The sequence below is a fragment of the Schistocerca americana genome, chromosome 1 (assembly GCF_021461395.2).
Source record: "Schistocerca americana isolate TAMUIC-IGC-003095 chromosome 1, iqSchAmer2.1, whole genome shotgun sequence".
Classification (NCBI taxonomy): domain Eukaryota; kingdom Metazoa; phylum Arthropoda; class Insecta; order Orthoptera; family Acrididae; genus Schistocerca; species Schistocerca americana.
In genome coordinates this window covers 141,290,449-141,308,183 of record NC_060119.1, presented here as the reverse complement: position 1 = coordinate 141,308,183, position 17,735 = coordinate 141,290,449, and the positions used below count along the sequence as shown (strand labels likewise).

General features: G+C 41.7%; 1 protein-coding gene across 2 annotated transcripts in view; it reads right to left on the bottom strand.

Annotated features, from left to right (window-relative positions):
* Positions 1 to 17,735, bottom strand: part of LOC124550997 (gamma-butyrobetaine dioxygenase-like) — a 127,934-nt gene that overhangs the window by 16,316 nt on the left and 93,883 nt on the right. For both annotated transcript variants that reach the window (XM_047125843.1, XM_047125834.1), the window contains exons 2-7: positions 15,923 to 16,031; positions 6,233 to 6,424; positions 4,066 to 4,268; positions 2,927 to 3,061; positions 2,735 to 2,840; positions 2,428 to 2,630 (exon numbers count right to left, since the gene is read on the bottom strand). In XM_047125843.1, the coding sequence (XP_046981799.1) occupies positions 2,428 to 2,630; positions 2,735 to 2,840; positions 2,927 to 3,061; positions 4,066 to 4,268; positions 6,233 to 6,424; positions 15,923 to 16,021 (938 nt within the window). In that variant the 5' untranslated portion in view covers positions 16,022 to 16,031. The remainder of the gene's footprint in view (positions 1 to 2,427; positions 2,631 to 2,734; positions 2,841 to 2,926; positions 3,062 to 4,065; positions 4,269 to 6,232; positions 6,425 to 15,922; positions 16,032 to 17,735) is intronic.

The window sequence follows — 17,735 nt, the reverse complement described above, 5'->3', positions numbered from 1 at the left end:
GGCGCTGAGAAGCAGACGATCCGGCACATCATTGCAGAGTGCCCCCTGAGAGCCTACTCAGGTCAAACAACGGACTTCCTGGATGCGACTCGAAGTGCAGATCAATATATTAAAAACCTAAATGTTAATTTGTAGTTATATATATGTTGTTCATGACATAACTGTATTTAATTCTTTATGTCTTGTTTTTTAGTGCCAAAGTTATAAAGTTATTGTAGCAGCTTATTTCTCTATAAACGTGATTTGTACTTGCCATACGCTAAATAATAATACCTCACAGACAGGAGTTTCAACACAGACGTGCAGGGAAAACAATCAACACGACACGGTATACATGCGAGAGTACCCCAGGGAAGCATCCTAGGACCCCTACTGTTTAACCTCTACATAAACGATCTCCCAACCACACACAACACAACGATGGCAATGTACGCGGATGACACTGCCATCCTCGCGCAAGATTGGAAACCATCAAACATTACGTCAGGCTTACAGACTGCACTCAAAGTGGCTGAGCCTTGGTTGGAGAAATGGCGTGTTAGAGTAAACGTCGACAAGTGGGAAGCCGTTCTGTTCACTAGAAGACCGAAGCAACTGCGGGAACACCGATACTGCAGACCAATAACTCTACATGCACGCCCAATACGTTTCCGTGAGAAAGTCAAATACCTCGGTGTCTGGCTGGACCGGAAATTACTCTGGGGGGACCACATACAACACATGACCAACCGAGCAAGCGCGAGGCTCAAATAGCTCTACCCTATGCTCAACAGGCGTAGCACACTGAACAGATGGGTGTCGAGGTCCACGTACATGACACTTATTCGACCCCTGATGACGTACGCAGCTCCTGTTTGGGGGGATACGCTGCGCCCACACGCCTGCGCCGTCTGCAGCTCATACAAAACAAAGTACTCAGAATCATAAGCAATGCTCCACGATACACACGCATCGCGGACCTTCACCGGGAATACCGACTTGAGACTCTCACGGAGGTAATCCACAAACTCACCACAAGACTATACAAAAACTCCAGACATTCGCAGAACCCGTTTATTCTGAATCTGGGGAACTACGACCAAAACCATAGATGGAAACATAAAAGACCAAAAGACATACTTGAAAGGACCTAACATCTATGGCCAAGCACACGCAAACACAACGGTACAGGTGAGCCCCTGTTAATCAGACGCCATTACTGGATATCCAGCTGGAACACACTGCCAAATAACTGGCACCACACAGGGAAGCCGTACTGTACACTGCATGCAGACAAGCTCCACACACACCCCACACAGCGAGATGATCTATGGCCGATCCCCCACTACTACATAACGATCTTGATTGTTCCAGGAATGCAGCGGCTGCAGCAAATTGGGATACATCGCCATCGCCTGCCACGGTAATGATGCGTGACACCCACACTGAAAAACCCAAGCTTGCATGAACTATCGCAGCTAGTAAGCCGCTACTGCTCTTACTACCCATCCCGCTGTCGCAGAGGTTTTTTTCCCACGGCACGAGCCTTGGCACTTTTTTCCCTCTGCTCTTCAAATTGCTACCCTCATTCGCGTTTCGTCCACTATCTATCACCTGATGGACCGGGTTAATGCGTAGTCTTACCCAGACACATGGACAACATCACAGCCCAGCATCCTGTGCTCCACTTATTAGATAACTAACATGTTGACGAAGGTGACAGTAGAACTTTTGGTCTGGTCACCACGTTGGTGCGGGCGTGGAGGGGTCCCATCTCTACTATATGTCATTTCAACCCCGCGACCGTTTCGGTCGCCGTTACAACACTAATATTCCCGCTCTGACGCAGAAGAAGGGGCGTTGTTAGTTAATCTCCAGTGGACACCATAGGCGGCCCATCGTCGTTGGATAGAAAGGCTGGAGATAGGGTTATTGGTTGAAATTCCTGCTACCGCTATTGGTTGGTCGTCATCACTGGCTAGATTCGAAACGGACAGAGCAAGAGAGGGGGAATGTTTACCCAAAATATTATTGTCCACCGAGGTGACTTGCACTGCGTTGTTATGCCGTTCACACACCGCGGCCGCGTATTTACTTCCTTGATGGCAGGGAGCCACGATGCCGAAAGCCTATAGCCGTCCTCTCTATTGAAATTAGATGCATTCTTAGAAATTTCAACCGCTTCTCGGACCTTTCTTCTATAAAAGTTTGTTTCCTTATCCAGTACACGTACGTTATTAAAATCGATGTCAGAGCCACAGTTCTCATGATGTTCCGTTACTGCCGATTTTGAACTTTGTTTTAGCCGCATGTGCCGTTCGTGTTCCTTAATGCATTCTTTAACGTATCTATTTTGTACGAGCTGTAAGTAAATTGTTGCTCTATTAAAGTTCCAACCCTCGTAGGAGGTCCCATCCTTAAAGCACGGAAGTATAAAACCAGGCTTACGTGATGACAGGTGTCCTGTACAAGTAGTAGAAGAGCCTCCCTCCATGCTTTCCAACGTCTGACCATGTTACAGGGACGGTGCTCAGAGTTTTGTACGCCTCAGGGTTGGTAACTTTCAGCTTTTCGCTCAGATAGAAACCGTCAGCCAAGAGGTTATCACCTCCATCTCCTTTCGTCTGCACCACACAGTGAAGCAAATTTATCTGGAAAAAATAGATGTTTTATTAGTTATCATACTGTGGGATTTATGTAGACAAGACTTTTAGTAGTCTTCACTCGTTGCACCATATCAGTGAAAATATCTTACCCCGGGCTTGTTTTCACAATACATAAGATCCGTGTGCATCTCTAGCTTATCCTTGAGGAACGCCACATTTGTGGCGTCGGGTTTGATCTTCACATGGTACTGCAAACTGAAAAGTAACGAAAAATGAACGTGTGTAGTCTACGTGGGTTTTGCATGTTCACAAGTCGCCACAAGGTAATGAAAAGATCTTACCCATAATGAGTCATTCTAGGGTACATTACTTTGTCTCCCAGTTCACGCAATGACTCTACCGTTGGAGGTGTGTCGTACATAATAGCGACACCATACTTGGCCATTGCTTCTAGCCACCCACGAAAATGTTCCTGGCTAGAAAAGAAGAGCGGGATGTGGTAAAGTAGCTAAGTAAATAAAACGAAAAAATTTATTTTTTGAATAACAAAAATAACAAAAACTGATCTAGTATCATCATTTGGTTGTTTCTCTTGAGTTTCTTGGAGGTAGTAATTTCTAAAAAGCGTGTGTGGAGTAGACCAACCATGGAGACTGTATGGTCTTCTCAGAAAACATAAAAACTTTTGGAAACGATAGCAATAGGACAGTGTTGCTCACGGAATAAAAATCATTGTACAAAATCAGATACGATGCACTTAAGAGAAATCGTTGAAAGTTATGTTCGCGAAAGCAAATATCTCGTAAGAAGAATAGAGACTGAAAGGAGGTATACAAAGGAAATAGAAAACGAAAAGCAATGGAAAGCTTGACGTTTCGAAAGAATGAATACTGCGAGCTTAAAAAGGAAGTAATGCATGACAAGAAGTGGAAACACCAAGGAATTAACGCCGAGAGAAAATTTTCGTTGTTGCTGACGAACTGTAACGGACGTTCTTCCCTCTCCAGGGAACAGCTAAGTACTTATCCAGTAAAAAAGTGAGTTACTGTCAGTTTTAAAGTTAACGAAAGTAGATGAATACCTACGCAGCAACCGAAAGAAGAAAAACTGCAGAGTAAGGTGAAGTTAAATGCGGTCATGAAGATGTTGGAAATTCTTCAGGCTTGCCCGGCGATCTAATGACATCTAATGACACATAGAACCGCAGCGGACGGAAAACGGAGCAGCAACGCTCCAGCAGGTCGCAGGGAATGGGCGCGGACCACAGAGGAAGCGCCTGCAGCCGTTGGTGGAGGGGGAAGGCCATAGGCATAAATACTGGACCAGGTCCACTCGAGGAGCAGTGTCAGGTCGCACCTGATGAAGGTTACGAGCTACGTGACCGAAATATCGTGCAAGTACGACGCTGATATCTGGCAAAACACCCGACGACCCAAGATGTCATGTTGGAAATTGTTTCATTTCACGACGTAGCTTCTACCTGTTTACGACGTCGCTATACTTGAATCTCTGGAGGATGGATTCGAAGTTTTCGGCATTCCAGCCAGCCTTGGGCAGCCTGTAGGTCTCCTCCAGCCACTTCTTCTGGTCTTCCGGGTGGAAGCTGCGGTCCTGGAGCCACTCCAGCGTGTACTGGCTGCTGTGGCCGTCTGACCACTTCACACATAACTTTTCTCCGTCGGCCTGTAAGAAAGAGGAAGATATCCAGTCACAGTTCAAACTTATTGAATAGTATTGTTGAGAAGGTTGATGGTCCACATACAGGATGACGGGAAGTCTATCTCCGTATTTATGAATGTCGCGGAGCTCCTTTGACGAACGTTGCTGAAAGTGCTTTTGGCATTCTTTTCAATGATTGGAAATTTTTCCATCGTCTTCTGAATTAATCTCTAGGAATTCCTGAAGATATGGGGGCTATTCGGAAAGTAATGCCCGACAGGACGCGAAATGGAAATCACAGTGAAAACCTGTCGAGGCTTTGCACAGAGGAGTTGGGCAGTATCTCTTGTGTGCCCTTTTGATCGTGTCACGTCATTCTTTTTCTGCTCTGAGGGCACAGTGAGCACGTAAAGATGCTTAGAAAACATTATCTCCTGCCTAGTATGAAGGCCTGGTGAGAGATTTCGCCTGATGTCATGCAGCCCACATAGCAGAGCTGTCATGCGTTTTCTTCATGACAATTCTCGGCCGCGCTCTGCAGGGTCAATGAAGATGGGAAGTGTTTGATCGTATGCAATGTCGAGTCAGAGCAGCGACTATGTAGAGAAGTAGCTGGAAAGTATATCTAACTGTTGGAAATAAAACATTTTGACAGTGGTTTCCATTTCGCGCCCTATCGGACCTTACTTTCCAAACAGCCCTCGTATTACAAGAAGCAGGTGTGTGTTTCACAATTATGTACGTGATTGAGATGAATACAGATTTGAGGACACTCTGACTACTTGTGGTTTACGTTAAATGTTAACAGGTCCAACGCAAGCAGCAAGAAATGTGAATGGTGTGTGTGACGAATTTGCAGAATACATTACCAGCACAGAGGGGCAATTACCACGACTGCTTTAAAATATCTTTGATGGCCTTGCTCAAAATATCAATGAAATGAAACATTTTTTGTCTACTTAGTCGTTTAATGACACTGAAAATGTGTTATATATTCAGTTTGTCATGGCACACCAGATATCCTCTTCTATGAAGCACGTTTGCCTCCATGAAATGAATGCCTCCCATGCTTTAATCTTCTCCAGTTTATTTATACAGGGTGGTCCATTGATCGTGACTGGGCCATATACCTCACGAAATAAGCGCCAAACGAAAAACTGCAAAGGACGAAACTTGTCTAGCTTGATGGGGGAAACCAGATGGCGCTATGGTTGGCCCGTTAGATGGTGCTGCCATAGGTCAAACGGATAACAACTGCGTTTTTCAAAAATAGGAACCCCCATTTTCATTACACATTCGTGTAGTACGTAAAGAGGTACGAATGTTTTGGTTGGACCACATTATATTGTTAATGTTAAAATGCGGTACCACCGCACTCTCAAAGATTGCACTTACTGTAGGTTCCCTCAAACATCTCTATTTTCCTGCATTTATTTATTTCTGTTTATCTGATTGATATTGCTTAAGTTCCTTGTGTATTCTGTAGTTACATTAATAATTGTCTCTTCTTTTGATTGGTTTGTGCATCACTCTCCATGTTTCATACCTCCTGATGTAGCCTTGTCTAGTACTAATTTTACTTTATTTTATTAGTTCTGTTTATTAATAGAAACTGTTATGAAGGCATGTTATTCCTATTTTGTGCTAAAGGTTTTCTTGTCTACTCCATTGTTATTTATGTACTGTTCAATTTTTACTTTTTCATTGCATTACCACCACACTGTTAAAGATGTTACTTACTGTATGTTTCTACTTCAGTCTTGGCGTGTTACTTCTCTTCCAATGTTGTTTGCAAACATTGTAACTTCTTTGGTGATAATACTCAGTAAATGTATGAAGATGGCCTTGTAAGCCGAAAACCGGTTAACAATAAAAGTAATATTGTAGAACATAAGCAAACTGGTGCTTTTCATTTATTATAAAACAGTTCATAATGTCTAGAGAACTGGCGTTAATACCGATCCAGGGGACAAGGGATTGAGACTTACCTGTATGTCAGCAGGCTTGACGTTGGTGTCCAGCTCGTCCCAGTAGATGATGCGCGACATCTGCTGGCTGTTGAAGCACTTGGGGCACTGGCAGTTGTCCCTGAGCCACATGATGGGAAACTTGTGGTGCTCCCCAGAGGGCAGCTGTAGCGATACCAGTTCACCGTCCACCGTCGCCAAAGGTTTTGGGTGCTGCACACAGCATAAGACAAACAGATTACTATTTTGTCGCGAGTATTATTATTACTTCTTCATTATCCCACGTTATAGTACACAGTACTGTAAACTTACGTTAGTCCTAAAACTCTTGAAAACGTTAAATGATGCCCACTCACTAAGGCCACTTCATCACCGAAACTGCTTCTAATAATCACCAACTCATTACAAAGGAGACTTACTACAGAGTCTTAATGTTGAACCCTGAGTTCCCATCCGCAACTACGCAGATGTTTTCGCATAATGACTTAACTCCAAATTTACATCATACGGAAACTACCCTCGCGCATGTTTCCCTTGGGCCATACATAGTACATGCAACAAATCCCACCCCACATACAGCTGGACATAGAAACCATAAATTCTTAACTTACAGCTGAATTAAATGTATGTGCCCTGTTAACGAACGCTCGTCATCACTAGAAGCCAATAGATGAAGGTTTCTAACAGCCATCCTGCGGAATGTACCCATCCACTCGGGAAACTCTGATGTCTGCCCTACATTCATCATCATGTCAATTGTATCAGCTCTCATAAAGAAGATCACTCCATCTTCAGCTACTTGGACAACTCAGTTTAAGCTGCACGCTCTCCTTGTAACACTTCAATTCGCTGAAGTCCATTCTTGGTTTCATAGTCCCACATTTCCATGAAAACGGACAACCTTATCTAAGATATTCCGCCAGGTGAGATCGCACGTCTGATGCTTCATACTTTTTCCTCACGTAACCCACAATATCTCCGAACACTGGATCAGACCACACTAGATGAGGATTTTTCTCTGCAAATCAAAAAAGCACCGTGATCTTACACTTTATATCAATGTCACCAGTATCTTAATATACCAACGAATCGTGAGCGACATCTCTTCATTTATCAACAACATCAAAACACGTTTAACCACTTTCTCAAGATTTTTCATATTCCAGTTCCATTAAAAACCTATTTAAGAGTATTATGTTGTTAGACTGAAGAAGAGAAAAGTGTTCTGTTGTCAACCCACCATACGCCGTATGTGACAGGAAATGACAAAGTAAAACTGGCCTGGAAAATATTTCACACACCTTAAGTTAAACAACACAGCTGAAATCACTTGCATCTGGAAATTGGATTAATTGTCTTAAGCTACGCGAAACGTTTTCTGGGCCAGTTTTTATTTTGTCCACTCTGCAAATAACTATACCTGGGATTTCCCATTAATATCCTCCAACTTGCTGTTGCAAGACTAACACATCTTTTTCAGTCAGTTCCTAGACTTTCATCAGAAAATCACTTCAATCAGACCTTCGACTTAGTGTTAGTGGCACGATTCCTGTCCTCAGAACGGTTACGGTTGGTATCTAAATAGTTTAACATGGTGTTTCTCTATTTGCATCCTTTAGATGCGTTAAAAATCGCATATGTAGCTAAAGTCAGTAATAAATGCTGGTGTTACGGGCGAGTCCTAATGGTTGAAGAAACTTTCATCCCCAGGTCAGTATCCAGTCATCAGAAGGAGAGATAATGACATGAAGTTTCTGATTAACACATTATCCTCCAACATACTGGGTAAAAGATCAAGCTAATGGAGTAACGACATAGGGGCACGCCATTTGATGTCTGCTTAAACCAAGCACTAAAGAAAGGAGAAATTTGAAAAAGGAATTACAGTTTAGGGAGAAGAAATGACATTTTAACTCTGTAACGGCGGCAAAGGACTTAGAAGATAAGATGAACAGAATAAAATTTCTTCAAGAAGTTCATAAAATGAGCATCAGCAGAAATAACACACAGTTAACTGAGACCATTCGGTGAAGCTAGGGGAATTAGATTAGAAAATAAGACACTAAAAATAACAGAAAAGTTTTGCTCCTTGGGCAATAAAATAACTGACGACTGCAAAAGTGAAGAGAAATGCTAAGGAAAACTTTTCTCGGAAAGACAAATGATTACCACCAAATACAAATTTAAACGTTAAGAAGTCTTTTTCTGAAAGAATTTGTCTGGAGTGTAGCCTCAAACGAAAGTGAAAGAGGACGATAAACATTACAGACAGAATAGAAGCTTTTGAAATGTGGCGCTACAGATGGTTCAAAATGGTTCAAATGGCTCTGAGCACTATGGGACTTAATATCTGAGGTCATCAGTCCCCTAGAACTTAGAACTACTTAAACCTAACTAACCAAAGGACATCACACACATCCATGCCCAAGGCAGGATTCGAACCTGTCGAAGCAGTCGCACGGTTCCGAACGGAAGCTACAGATGGTTTCCGAAGCTTCAATACTAGTGAAGGGGTAAGGAAATATGTTTACGGTACGACTAAAGGAAGGGACAGGTTGGTCAAACAATCCGTGAAGCAACTAGTAATAATTATTTTTGGTAATGGGGGGCGGTGTAGGCGCTAAAAAATTGAAGAGAGATACTTGATCCTGTTTGAGAGGGGTGGACTAAGCGCCGACGATGAGCTTCATACTAACTCTTCCCTTGACTTTGATATTCATTCATAACAACGAAACATTCATCCATAACGCCAAAAACACTGCACTGTACAAGTTTTCAGCGTAGTTATTCTCAATCAGAGTCCAGAGAAGTGAAATGTGCTGAATCTCAATCAATCAATATTCATGCTTTACGATAAAGTAAATTATGTCACGGGGCTAGTAGTGTATGTTTGATGTATCAGAGACGCAACACAGATAATTTGAGTATCTGCCATCGCAAACATTTTTGCTCGCAGACTACGATTTCAGAGAGGAAGATGAAAATAATATCATTGTTTTTTGAGACAATATAGGCCTATAGGCAAGATGAGAATATTTCTTATCCGCAATTAAGTGGCTGTTGTATGTTCGGAGACAATAAAAAAAGAATCATTCCTGGTGAATATTACAAAACGCGCTGCCCATAATGTTTTATCATTGACATTAATGCTGACGAACGTTTACAGTACAGAATGAAATTTTCACTCTGCAGCGGAATGTGAGCTGATATGAAACTTGCTTGCAGATTAAAACCGTGTGCCGAAACGAGACTCGAACACGGGATCTTCGCCTTTCGCGGGCAAGTGCTCTACCGACAGAGCTGCCCAAGCACGACTCACGACCCGTCCTCACAGCCTTAATTCCTCAAAAGACAAAGGTCCCGAGTTTGAGTCTCGGTCCGGCACTCAGTTTTAATCTGCCAGGAAGTTTCGTTTGCAGTACAGTTTAGCGTTTGTTGTTGATCTCAATGAAGAGGCAGAGCAGATGCATAACGAAAGACCCTCATTTTAATACGCTATGTCTTTCTATCAAAATCGCAACCATTACGAAGAGACTTTCAATAACTTTCATTCCTCAGAGTGTTAGAATTTAATTTGCTCTTTTTATTCAGTCAAAGATAAAATTTCACTTTTCAGTTCACTACGTATTCAGCAAATAATATATTACAAGTGGCTCTGGATGTTACAGGACAGTAAACAGAAACATGAACTACGTGTTAAATTTTTGCAATAAGGCAAAGTGAAATACAACAGTTGTAAAAAAAATTATGACTTTTTTATATCTGTGAATGTTGCCTTTTCTTTGTTTCATGAACAAAACTCTGGCATGCTGGAGCATAAAAAAATAAAAACAGTTTATTAACTGAAAACTGCCAGAAGCAAGATGTGCAAACAAACTTTCTAAGTGAGACCAGCATTGGTAGAGCGAGCCAGACGAGTTTTAAAGAAAATAATACTCTAGTATTCAAAATTCAGCAAATAGGTTTGATAAATTCAAAATTCAGCTAATAGGTTTGATAAATTTCCTTAGTAGCGAAGTTTTAGTTTTTAGTATTTTTGTGGGGACAAGATTGTGGTGTAGTAGGATGTTCAAGGATGCAAAACATAACTAGGTTGCCGCTTTATATTAGACGCTATTATGTGTGTACATCTGAAAATTAGAATAATTAATTAATTTAATGAAGAAAAAAAGAGAAGCTGTTGACTTTATTTACTACTAGCAAACCAGGAATGCTTTGTAGTCGCTAAATACGTATGGCAATTGGATATATATCCTAATATCCTTCTCCGCTCTGTCCATCTTCTTCCCTCTCTCTATATCAGTTTCCTCCCTCCTTTCTGTCCATGTCCTCTTCCTCCTCTCTCTAATCTTGACCCTTGTTTATTGTTATTCCCAATGAATCATTTGAGTTGGAACTAAAGCCACTAAAAATGAATGGGTAAATTGGTTGGGTATATGAGGTTGAGAGACTTTTCCTGCTGCTTGATATGTGAGGATAGTAGCTTCATTGACAGTATTTAGCGTAGTTTCAATAGGATTACGAAGTTTCGGATGATTCAGATACCATAACAGTAGTGTAATCATAAACCCATAACCCATAAATACAACTTTCCTGTTATCTGTGAAAACTGTCAGAAAGAAAAATCAGTACATAGCTGCGTATGCACTTTTTGATATATATATATATATATATATATATATATATATATATATATATATATATATATATATATATATATAGAAAGAAAGAAAGAATATATACATAAGAGAACCATTTTTCTAAAGGTTTAATAGTCGTGGTATTGTAGTTAAAACTGACTGTAAGAAAAAGCGAAACCACATACATTCACAGCACAACGTAGCACAGCATTTTCTTTCTCGCAGTTTGTTTCAAGAGAAAACCTGTACATTGTTGTTTAAAAAATTGTCAGTCTATATCTGTCAGAGAGTATCGTGTAAAAATATGAAGTAAGTTGGCCAGCCACTTTTGAAGATTTAATAACAATATTAAACAACGACTTTTTTAGGTACGGCAAAGGTTCCAAAGAGCAAAAGATGGAAGCAACCAGACTAAGTAACGTTGAGAACGGCGCGGAAGCTGAAATTGGGTGTTTAAATAACTGAAACTATCGATCAGATGTTGTAAATGTTAGAAAAATAGATCTTTTGATCACAACAGTGACTATTGTACCAACATGCGTAGCTGAAAGTTGATCAGCACAAATTAGGATATCAGGTGAAGTTTATAAAATCAGCCAGGCGCAGACAGGGGTAACAGAACTTATCGTCAGTTATCACGTGAAGTTTCTGAAATTATCCAAGCGCAGACGGGGGTAGAAGGAACTGTCTGCAAATTATCAGAAAAAGTAAACAATACTTCAGTTGAACAGGAAAGAGTTTTAATGGGGCACTTTGATGCACATACATATCACATGGATAACGAATTGTCTAAATGGTCTACTGAGAAGGACAAACAAATTAGTATAGTAGGTCACACAAAATTTAATGAATGAGAGGAGAAAGACTGACTAACAACTTCTAAAAAATGTAGAAACTGACAATAAAATTAAAGAAGCAGTGATTAGCGGCTTGGCAGAAGTTCAGTCTCGGCAGAAGGCCTGACTAATGCAAGTACAGATGGAACTTTAAAGCTTAAGAGAAACTGTAGGTCTACATTTTGTCATATGGCGCAATATCATTTTGGAAGTGATAAAATCAGTTAAAAAGTATAGAGTGTACAAGGAAATGTGTGAATAAGGAATCACTCATGGATAGCATTTATGTGGCACTTCAGTCTCCCCCAAAGTTACAGAGCAGTTGGGATATGAGCCAGCTGCTCAGGTTCCTATCAAACAAACATATGGCATGGGACAGTAGCCATACACTTCAGCCTGAGTTGAGTTCCATTCCAAGTATTTTTGACCAAGTAATTATAAAAATTAACGAGTGACTATCTAAATTTTAGCCAGCAATCAGAACTGAAAAGCACTCTCCTCAAATACATAAATGTGCAAGACTCTAAAATAACCATCTTTGTACATGTTACAACTGCACTCTTTAAAATAATATCCATAAATAATTGTCTACATTATGCAAAGCTGCGCTTCAAAAATTCACTTCTTTTTACTGGCGTAACTTTATTCAGTTTAATTGCATACAAGGAATTGTTTTGTATTGTACGAGATTACCTTGTGTTTTACGACTCAGTAACGGTTGACATGTGTGTCTATCCAGAGATAGCGCTTACGGTTTTCCCTAATACTAAGTCAAAGATTGTTACTAAAGAAGCATAACACCCCTCTCAAAAAATAAGAAATGTTGCATATAAAAATCACTCTAAAAATATAATTTTAGTAAGGCCTTCCGCAAAAGAGATATTTTAAAAGGAAATAATTTTACAATTATTAGTGACAAGAAAGTGATAAAACTATAACGGTGTCAGAGATGTTTACAAGCAGAAAGTCTTTTCCCATTGTGGGCTTTGTAACGACAAAGTCAAATAAAGCATAGAATACTATGAATTATGCCTGTGGTCTATTAGTGTGTGCTGGCTACATCAGAGATGCATCGCAGGTAATTTAAATCTCTGCCATCGCATATATTTTTGCTCGCTGACTCCTATTTCGAAGAGGAACTCGAAAAGTAATATCGCTGTCTTTCTAACCTTCATACTGACAAGAAATGACGCTTTGTTACACGCAGCGGAGTTCCCGTTTTATATTCAGAGATAATAAAAAAAACATGTTTTGGTGAGTGTTACGAAAAGACTGGCTTTATCCTTAACGTTATAGCTAACGAATTATTGCTAATCAATATTTACGATACAGTTTAGTATTTTTTGTTGGTTTCAATGGAGATTCAGATGCATGAAGAAAGAAGTTCAGTCTCTTTCTAAATAAATCATAACCATTGTCAACAGACTTTCAATAACTATCCGTCCTGAGTGAGTTACAATTTATTTTGCCATTTACATTTTGTCAAAGATACAATTTAACGTATTCAAGTTTCAACTCATTATGTACTAGGCTATGCTTTGCAGTAGCTAATTATGTATGGTACTCGGATATATGTCCTAATCTCCTCCTACCCCCTGCCTCTGTCCATCTCCTCTCCCCTTCCTCTTCATCTCCTTCTCCTTCCCCTGTCTCTGTCCATCACTTCCGACCACCTCTCACTGTAGATCACTTTCCTCCTCTTACTCCATTCCCCCCTACTCCCTCTCTCTCAGCATCTCTTTCCTTGTCGATTCATATAGATATGTTTCAAGTAAATCAGTCAAGAGCTTTTCAAGATTTTTGCTAACAATGTTTCGGTGTTCGCTATTATACACATATCAAAAAAAGTTTTGCATCACCTCGGTTCCGAGAGTTCTGGAACCCGTAAAAAAACTGGAATAGAATTCAACATAAACATCATTTACGCCCTTTTTACTACTCATGAAAACCACACATTACATGTTGTACCACCATACAGCGAGACCTTCAGAGATGGTGGTCCACATTGCTGTACACACCAGTACCTCTAATGCCCAGTAGCACGTCCTCTTTCACTGATGCATGCCTGTATTCGTCGTGGCATACTATCCGCAAGTTCATCAACGCACTGTTGGTCCAGATTGTCCCACTCCTCAACGGCGATTCGACGTAGATCCCTCAGAGTGGTTGGTGAGTCATGTCGACCATTAACAGCCCTTTTCAATCTATCCTAGGCATGTTCGATAGGGTCTGGAGAACATGCTGGCCACTTAAGTCAAGCAATGTCGTTATCCTGAAGGGAGTCACTCACAAGATGTGCACGGTGGGGGCGCGAATTGTCGTCCATGAATACGAATGCCTCGCCAATATGTTGCCGATACGGTTGCACTATCGGTCGGAGGACGGAATTCACGTATCGCACAGCCTTAACGGCACCTTCCGTGACGACCAGCGGCGTATGTCGGCCCCCACATAATGCCACCCCAAAACATCGGGGAACATCCACCTTGCTGCACTCGCTGGACAGTGTGTCTAAGGCGTTCAGCCTGATCAGGTTGCCTCCAAACATATCTCCGAAGATTGTGTGGTTGAAGACATATGCGACACTCGTCGGTCATCCACTGCGAAAGTAGCCTTTGGGCGGCCTGAGGGAAGCATGTCATGGACCGTTCCTGTCTGTCTGTATCTCCTCCATGACCGAACAACATTGCTTTGATTCACTCCGAGACGCCTGGACACTTCCATTGTTGAGAGCCCTTCCTGGCTCAAAGTAACAATGCGGACGAGATCGAACTGCGGTATTGACCGTCTAGGCATGGTTGAACTACAGACGACACGAGCCGTGTACGTCCTTCCTGGTGGAATGACTGGAACTGATGGGCTGTCGGGCCCCCTCTGTCTAATAGACGCTGCACATGCATGGTTGTTTACATCTTTGGGCGGGTTTACGGACATCTCTGAACAGTGAAAGGGACTGTGTCTGTAATACAATATCATCAGGAGTTCTGGGAACCAGGGTGATACAAAACTTTTTTTGATGTGTGTATTTTATAAATGTATTTACGTTCAAGAGAAGACGCTCAGCAGGTATATAGGGTGTTCGGAAATTCCTGTTACAAACTTGTAGGAGTTGCAGAGGGGAGTGGGTACATAATATTTTGAATAGGAACCCATGTCAATGGTAACAGTTCAGATGTGTAACGCGTCCACATCTGCTTCCACTCAAGCTAACTGGTCCTTCATCCTTGATCTTCCTACGAGACGTACTGCACCCCTTCTTGGAAGCTATGCCATTGATAGTCCTTCAGGAAACGACGTGGCTTTAGCGTGAATTTGCTCCACCTCGCTCTTCAACAGACGATATGGTGAAAGAATATAGACCGAAGTGGTCCAAATGCGTGGCCGCCGTGACCGCGGGATTTAACTCCTATGAACCACTTCTTGCGAGATTGTAAGCAAATTTTAATTTACGAGTCTCCTACAGATACAGAGGGTGATCTGCTGGCGCGAGTGCTGGCCGCTGCACTGGACACTGTGGAGACCTCAGGTGGGATGAGGTGTGTGTACAGGACATGCTCCGAGTGTACAATGTCTGTGACAACGTTGGTGGTAGCGACATCGAGCCGCTGTTGTAATGCATCAAAACTGTTCTGTCTGTACAGTGTTCTGGGTTGTTTTTAGTATTGGAATAATGTAAACACATCATGTTTAACTATTAAAACAAATGTGGTTAAGTGATAAATGGGTGATTGGCTACGGTTCTTTTCGAATTGTTGCCTAATAAATGCAGTGCGTCACGCCTAATTCCTCAAGCAGAAGTGGATGAGCTACACATATGAATTGAAATCGTCGTAGAACGGAAACGGTACGTTTCCGGACACAAGTTCCTATACTAAATATTATGTAATCACATCCCTGTACACGTCCTAGAAGTTTGTAACGGGAATTTCCGAACACCCAGTACAAGAACACACGCGTATTCGAAAGCAACGTCGTATCAAAATTTCAAAGCCATCGGTGAAGAACTTCCAGACATTGTGAAATAATGAACATTTACATCTCTACTTATACTGATTAAGGCAGTAGTCTCATACAAAAAAAAGTATTAGGAACAGCAAACCACCTACAGCAGGGCCTTCACGAAAGAACGTGGCGAGATGCCCCACGTGCTGAACAATCAGTAGCAAGTGCGCGATTAACTGTCATACATGTAGAACAGAGGCTAAGCCTTGGAGTTGTAGGAGTGTTGGCCGTACCTGCTGAGTTGCTGCACCAGTCTGAGTGGACACCAAACGGCTCTTCCTGCCCACAGACACCAGAGAGCGAGAGGCACTCGCCACCAGGTTACGCAGCATTTTCTTTTTCCTGCAACACAGAGAGAGCAAACCGATAACAATGAACACTGCTCACTGGGAAGTAGTGGCCGGCTCCGAACTCAAAGTAATGTACGCTGTGACATACAGTATCGTAATATTGTTGGTAGTATCACTAAATGTCACAGTTATTGTCATTATTGCTATTATTATTATTATTATTATTATTACTATCAGTGGCTGCAGCTGTAACAGTACAAGTAACGCCAGTATTGTTAGTTAATACTCAATATAAGTTACTCACACCGCCATATCAGACACTAAAGTCATTTTAATACTAGGTGTGATATTGAAACTCTTATTTTCTGAGGTAACTATGATGTAATACATACTGTACGTGTGAAAGCCTGGTCTGGTGTAGGAGATGGGCTGATGGGCCCAAATCGGAGTAAAATAAAAAGTGACGAATCTAAAACAACTTCGGCAGTCTAAATTTCCAGTTATTTTACTTGTGCACCAGTTTAGCGCTGCATCACGCCATCTTCACGCCCCTTATCGACATGTAGGAAGAATGCCACCTCTGGTCCAGTCGAAGTAGGGGTCAGCATACAGTGACTGATACCCGCAGATTTCTTGGTAATACAGCGATCCCTTCGATCATCACTTCTACATCTACATCTACATCTATACGGTTACTCTGCAATTCACGCTTAAGTGCCTGGCAGAGGGTTCATCGAACCATTTTCATACTACTTCTCTACCATTCCACTCTCGAATGGCGCGTGGGAAAAAGGAACACCTAAATCTTTTCCTTCGAGCTCTGATTTCTCTTATTTTATTATGATGGTCATTTCTCCCTACGTAGGTGGGTGTCAACAAAATATTTACGCATTTGGAAGAGAAAGTTGGTGATTGAAATTTCGTAAATAGATCTCGCCGCAAAGAAAACCGCCTTCGTTTCAGTGACTGCCACCCCAACTCGCGTATCATATCAGTGACACTCTCACCCCTACTGCGCGATAACACGTAACGAGCTGCCCATCTTTGCACTTTTTCGATGTCCTCCGTCAATCCTACCTGGTAAGGATCCCATACTGCGCAGCAATATTCTAGCAGAGGACGGACAAGTGTAATGTAGGCTGTCTCTTTAGTGGGTTTGTCGTATCTTCTAAGTAATCTAAGTGTTCTGCCAACAAAGCGCAGTCTTTGTTTCGCCTTCCCCACAATATTATCTATGTGGTCTTTCCAATTTAAGTTGCTCGAAATTGTAATTCCTAGGTATTTAGTCGAATTGACAGCCCTTACATTAGTGCGATTTATCGTATACCCAAAATTTATCGGATTTCTTCCCGTCCGTTTCTCAACTGCTGGCAAGTGTTGATCGAAGGAACTGCTGTGTTACGAAGTAATCTATGGATACCATTCACTGAATGCTGGCCAGAAGTGGGATGCTTCCTACACGTTGGTCAGGGGCCTGAAGATGGCGCAATGTAGCCCCGAAACTGGCTGCTCAAATAGAATAACTACTGATAATTTAGAGAGCTGAAGGTGTTTTAATTTTTCATATTATATTGAAGAGCCGAAGTCTCGCAACCATCTCTTTAAAAAATGGTTCAAATGGCTCTGAGCACTATAGAACTTAACTGCTGAGGTCATCAGTCCCGTAGAACTTAGAATTACTTAAACCTAACTAATCTAAGGACATCACACACATCCGTGCCCGAGGCAGGATTCGAACCTCCGACCGTAGCGGTCG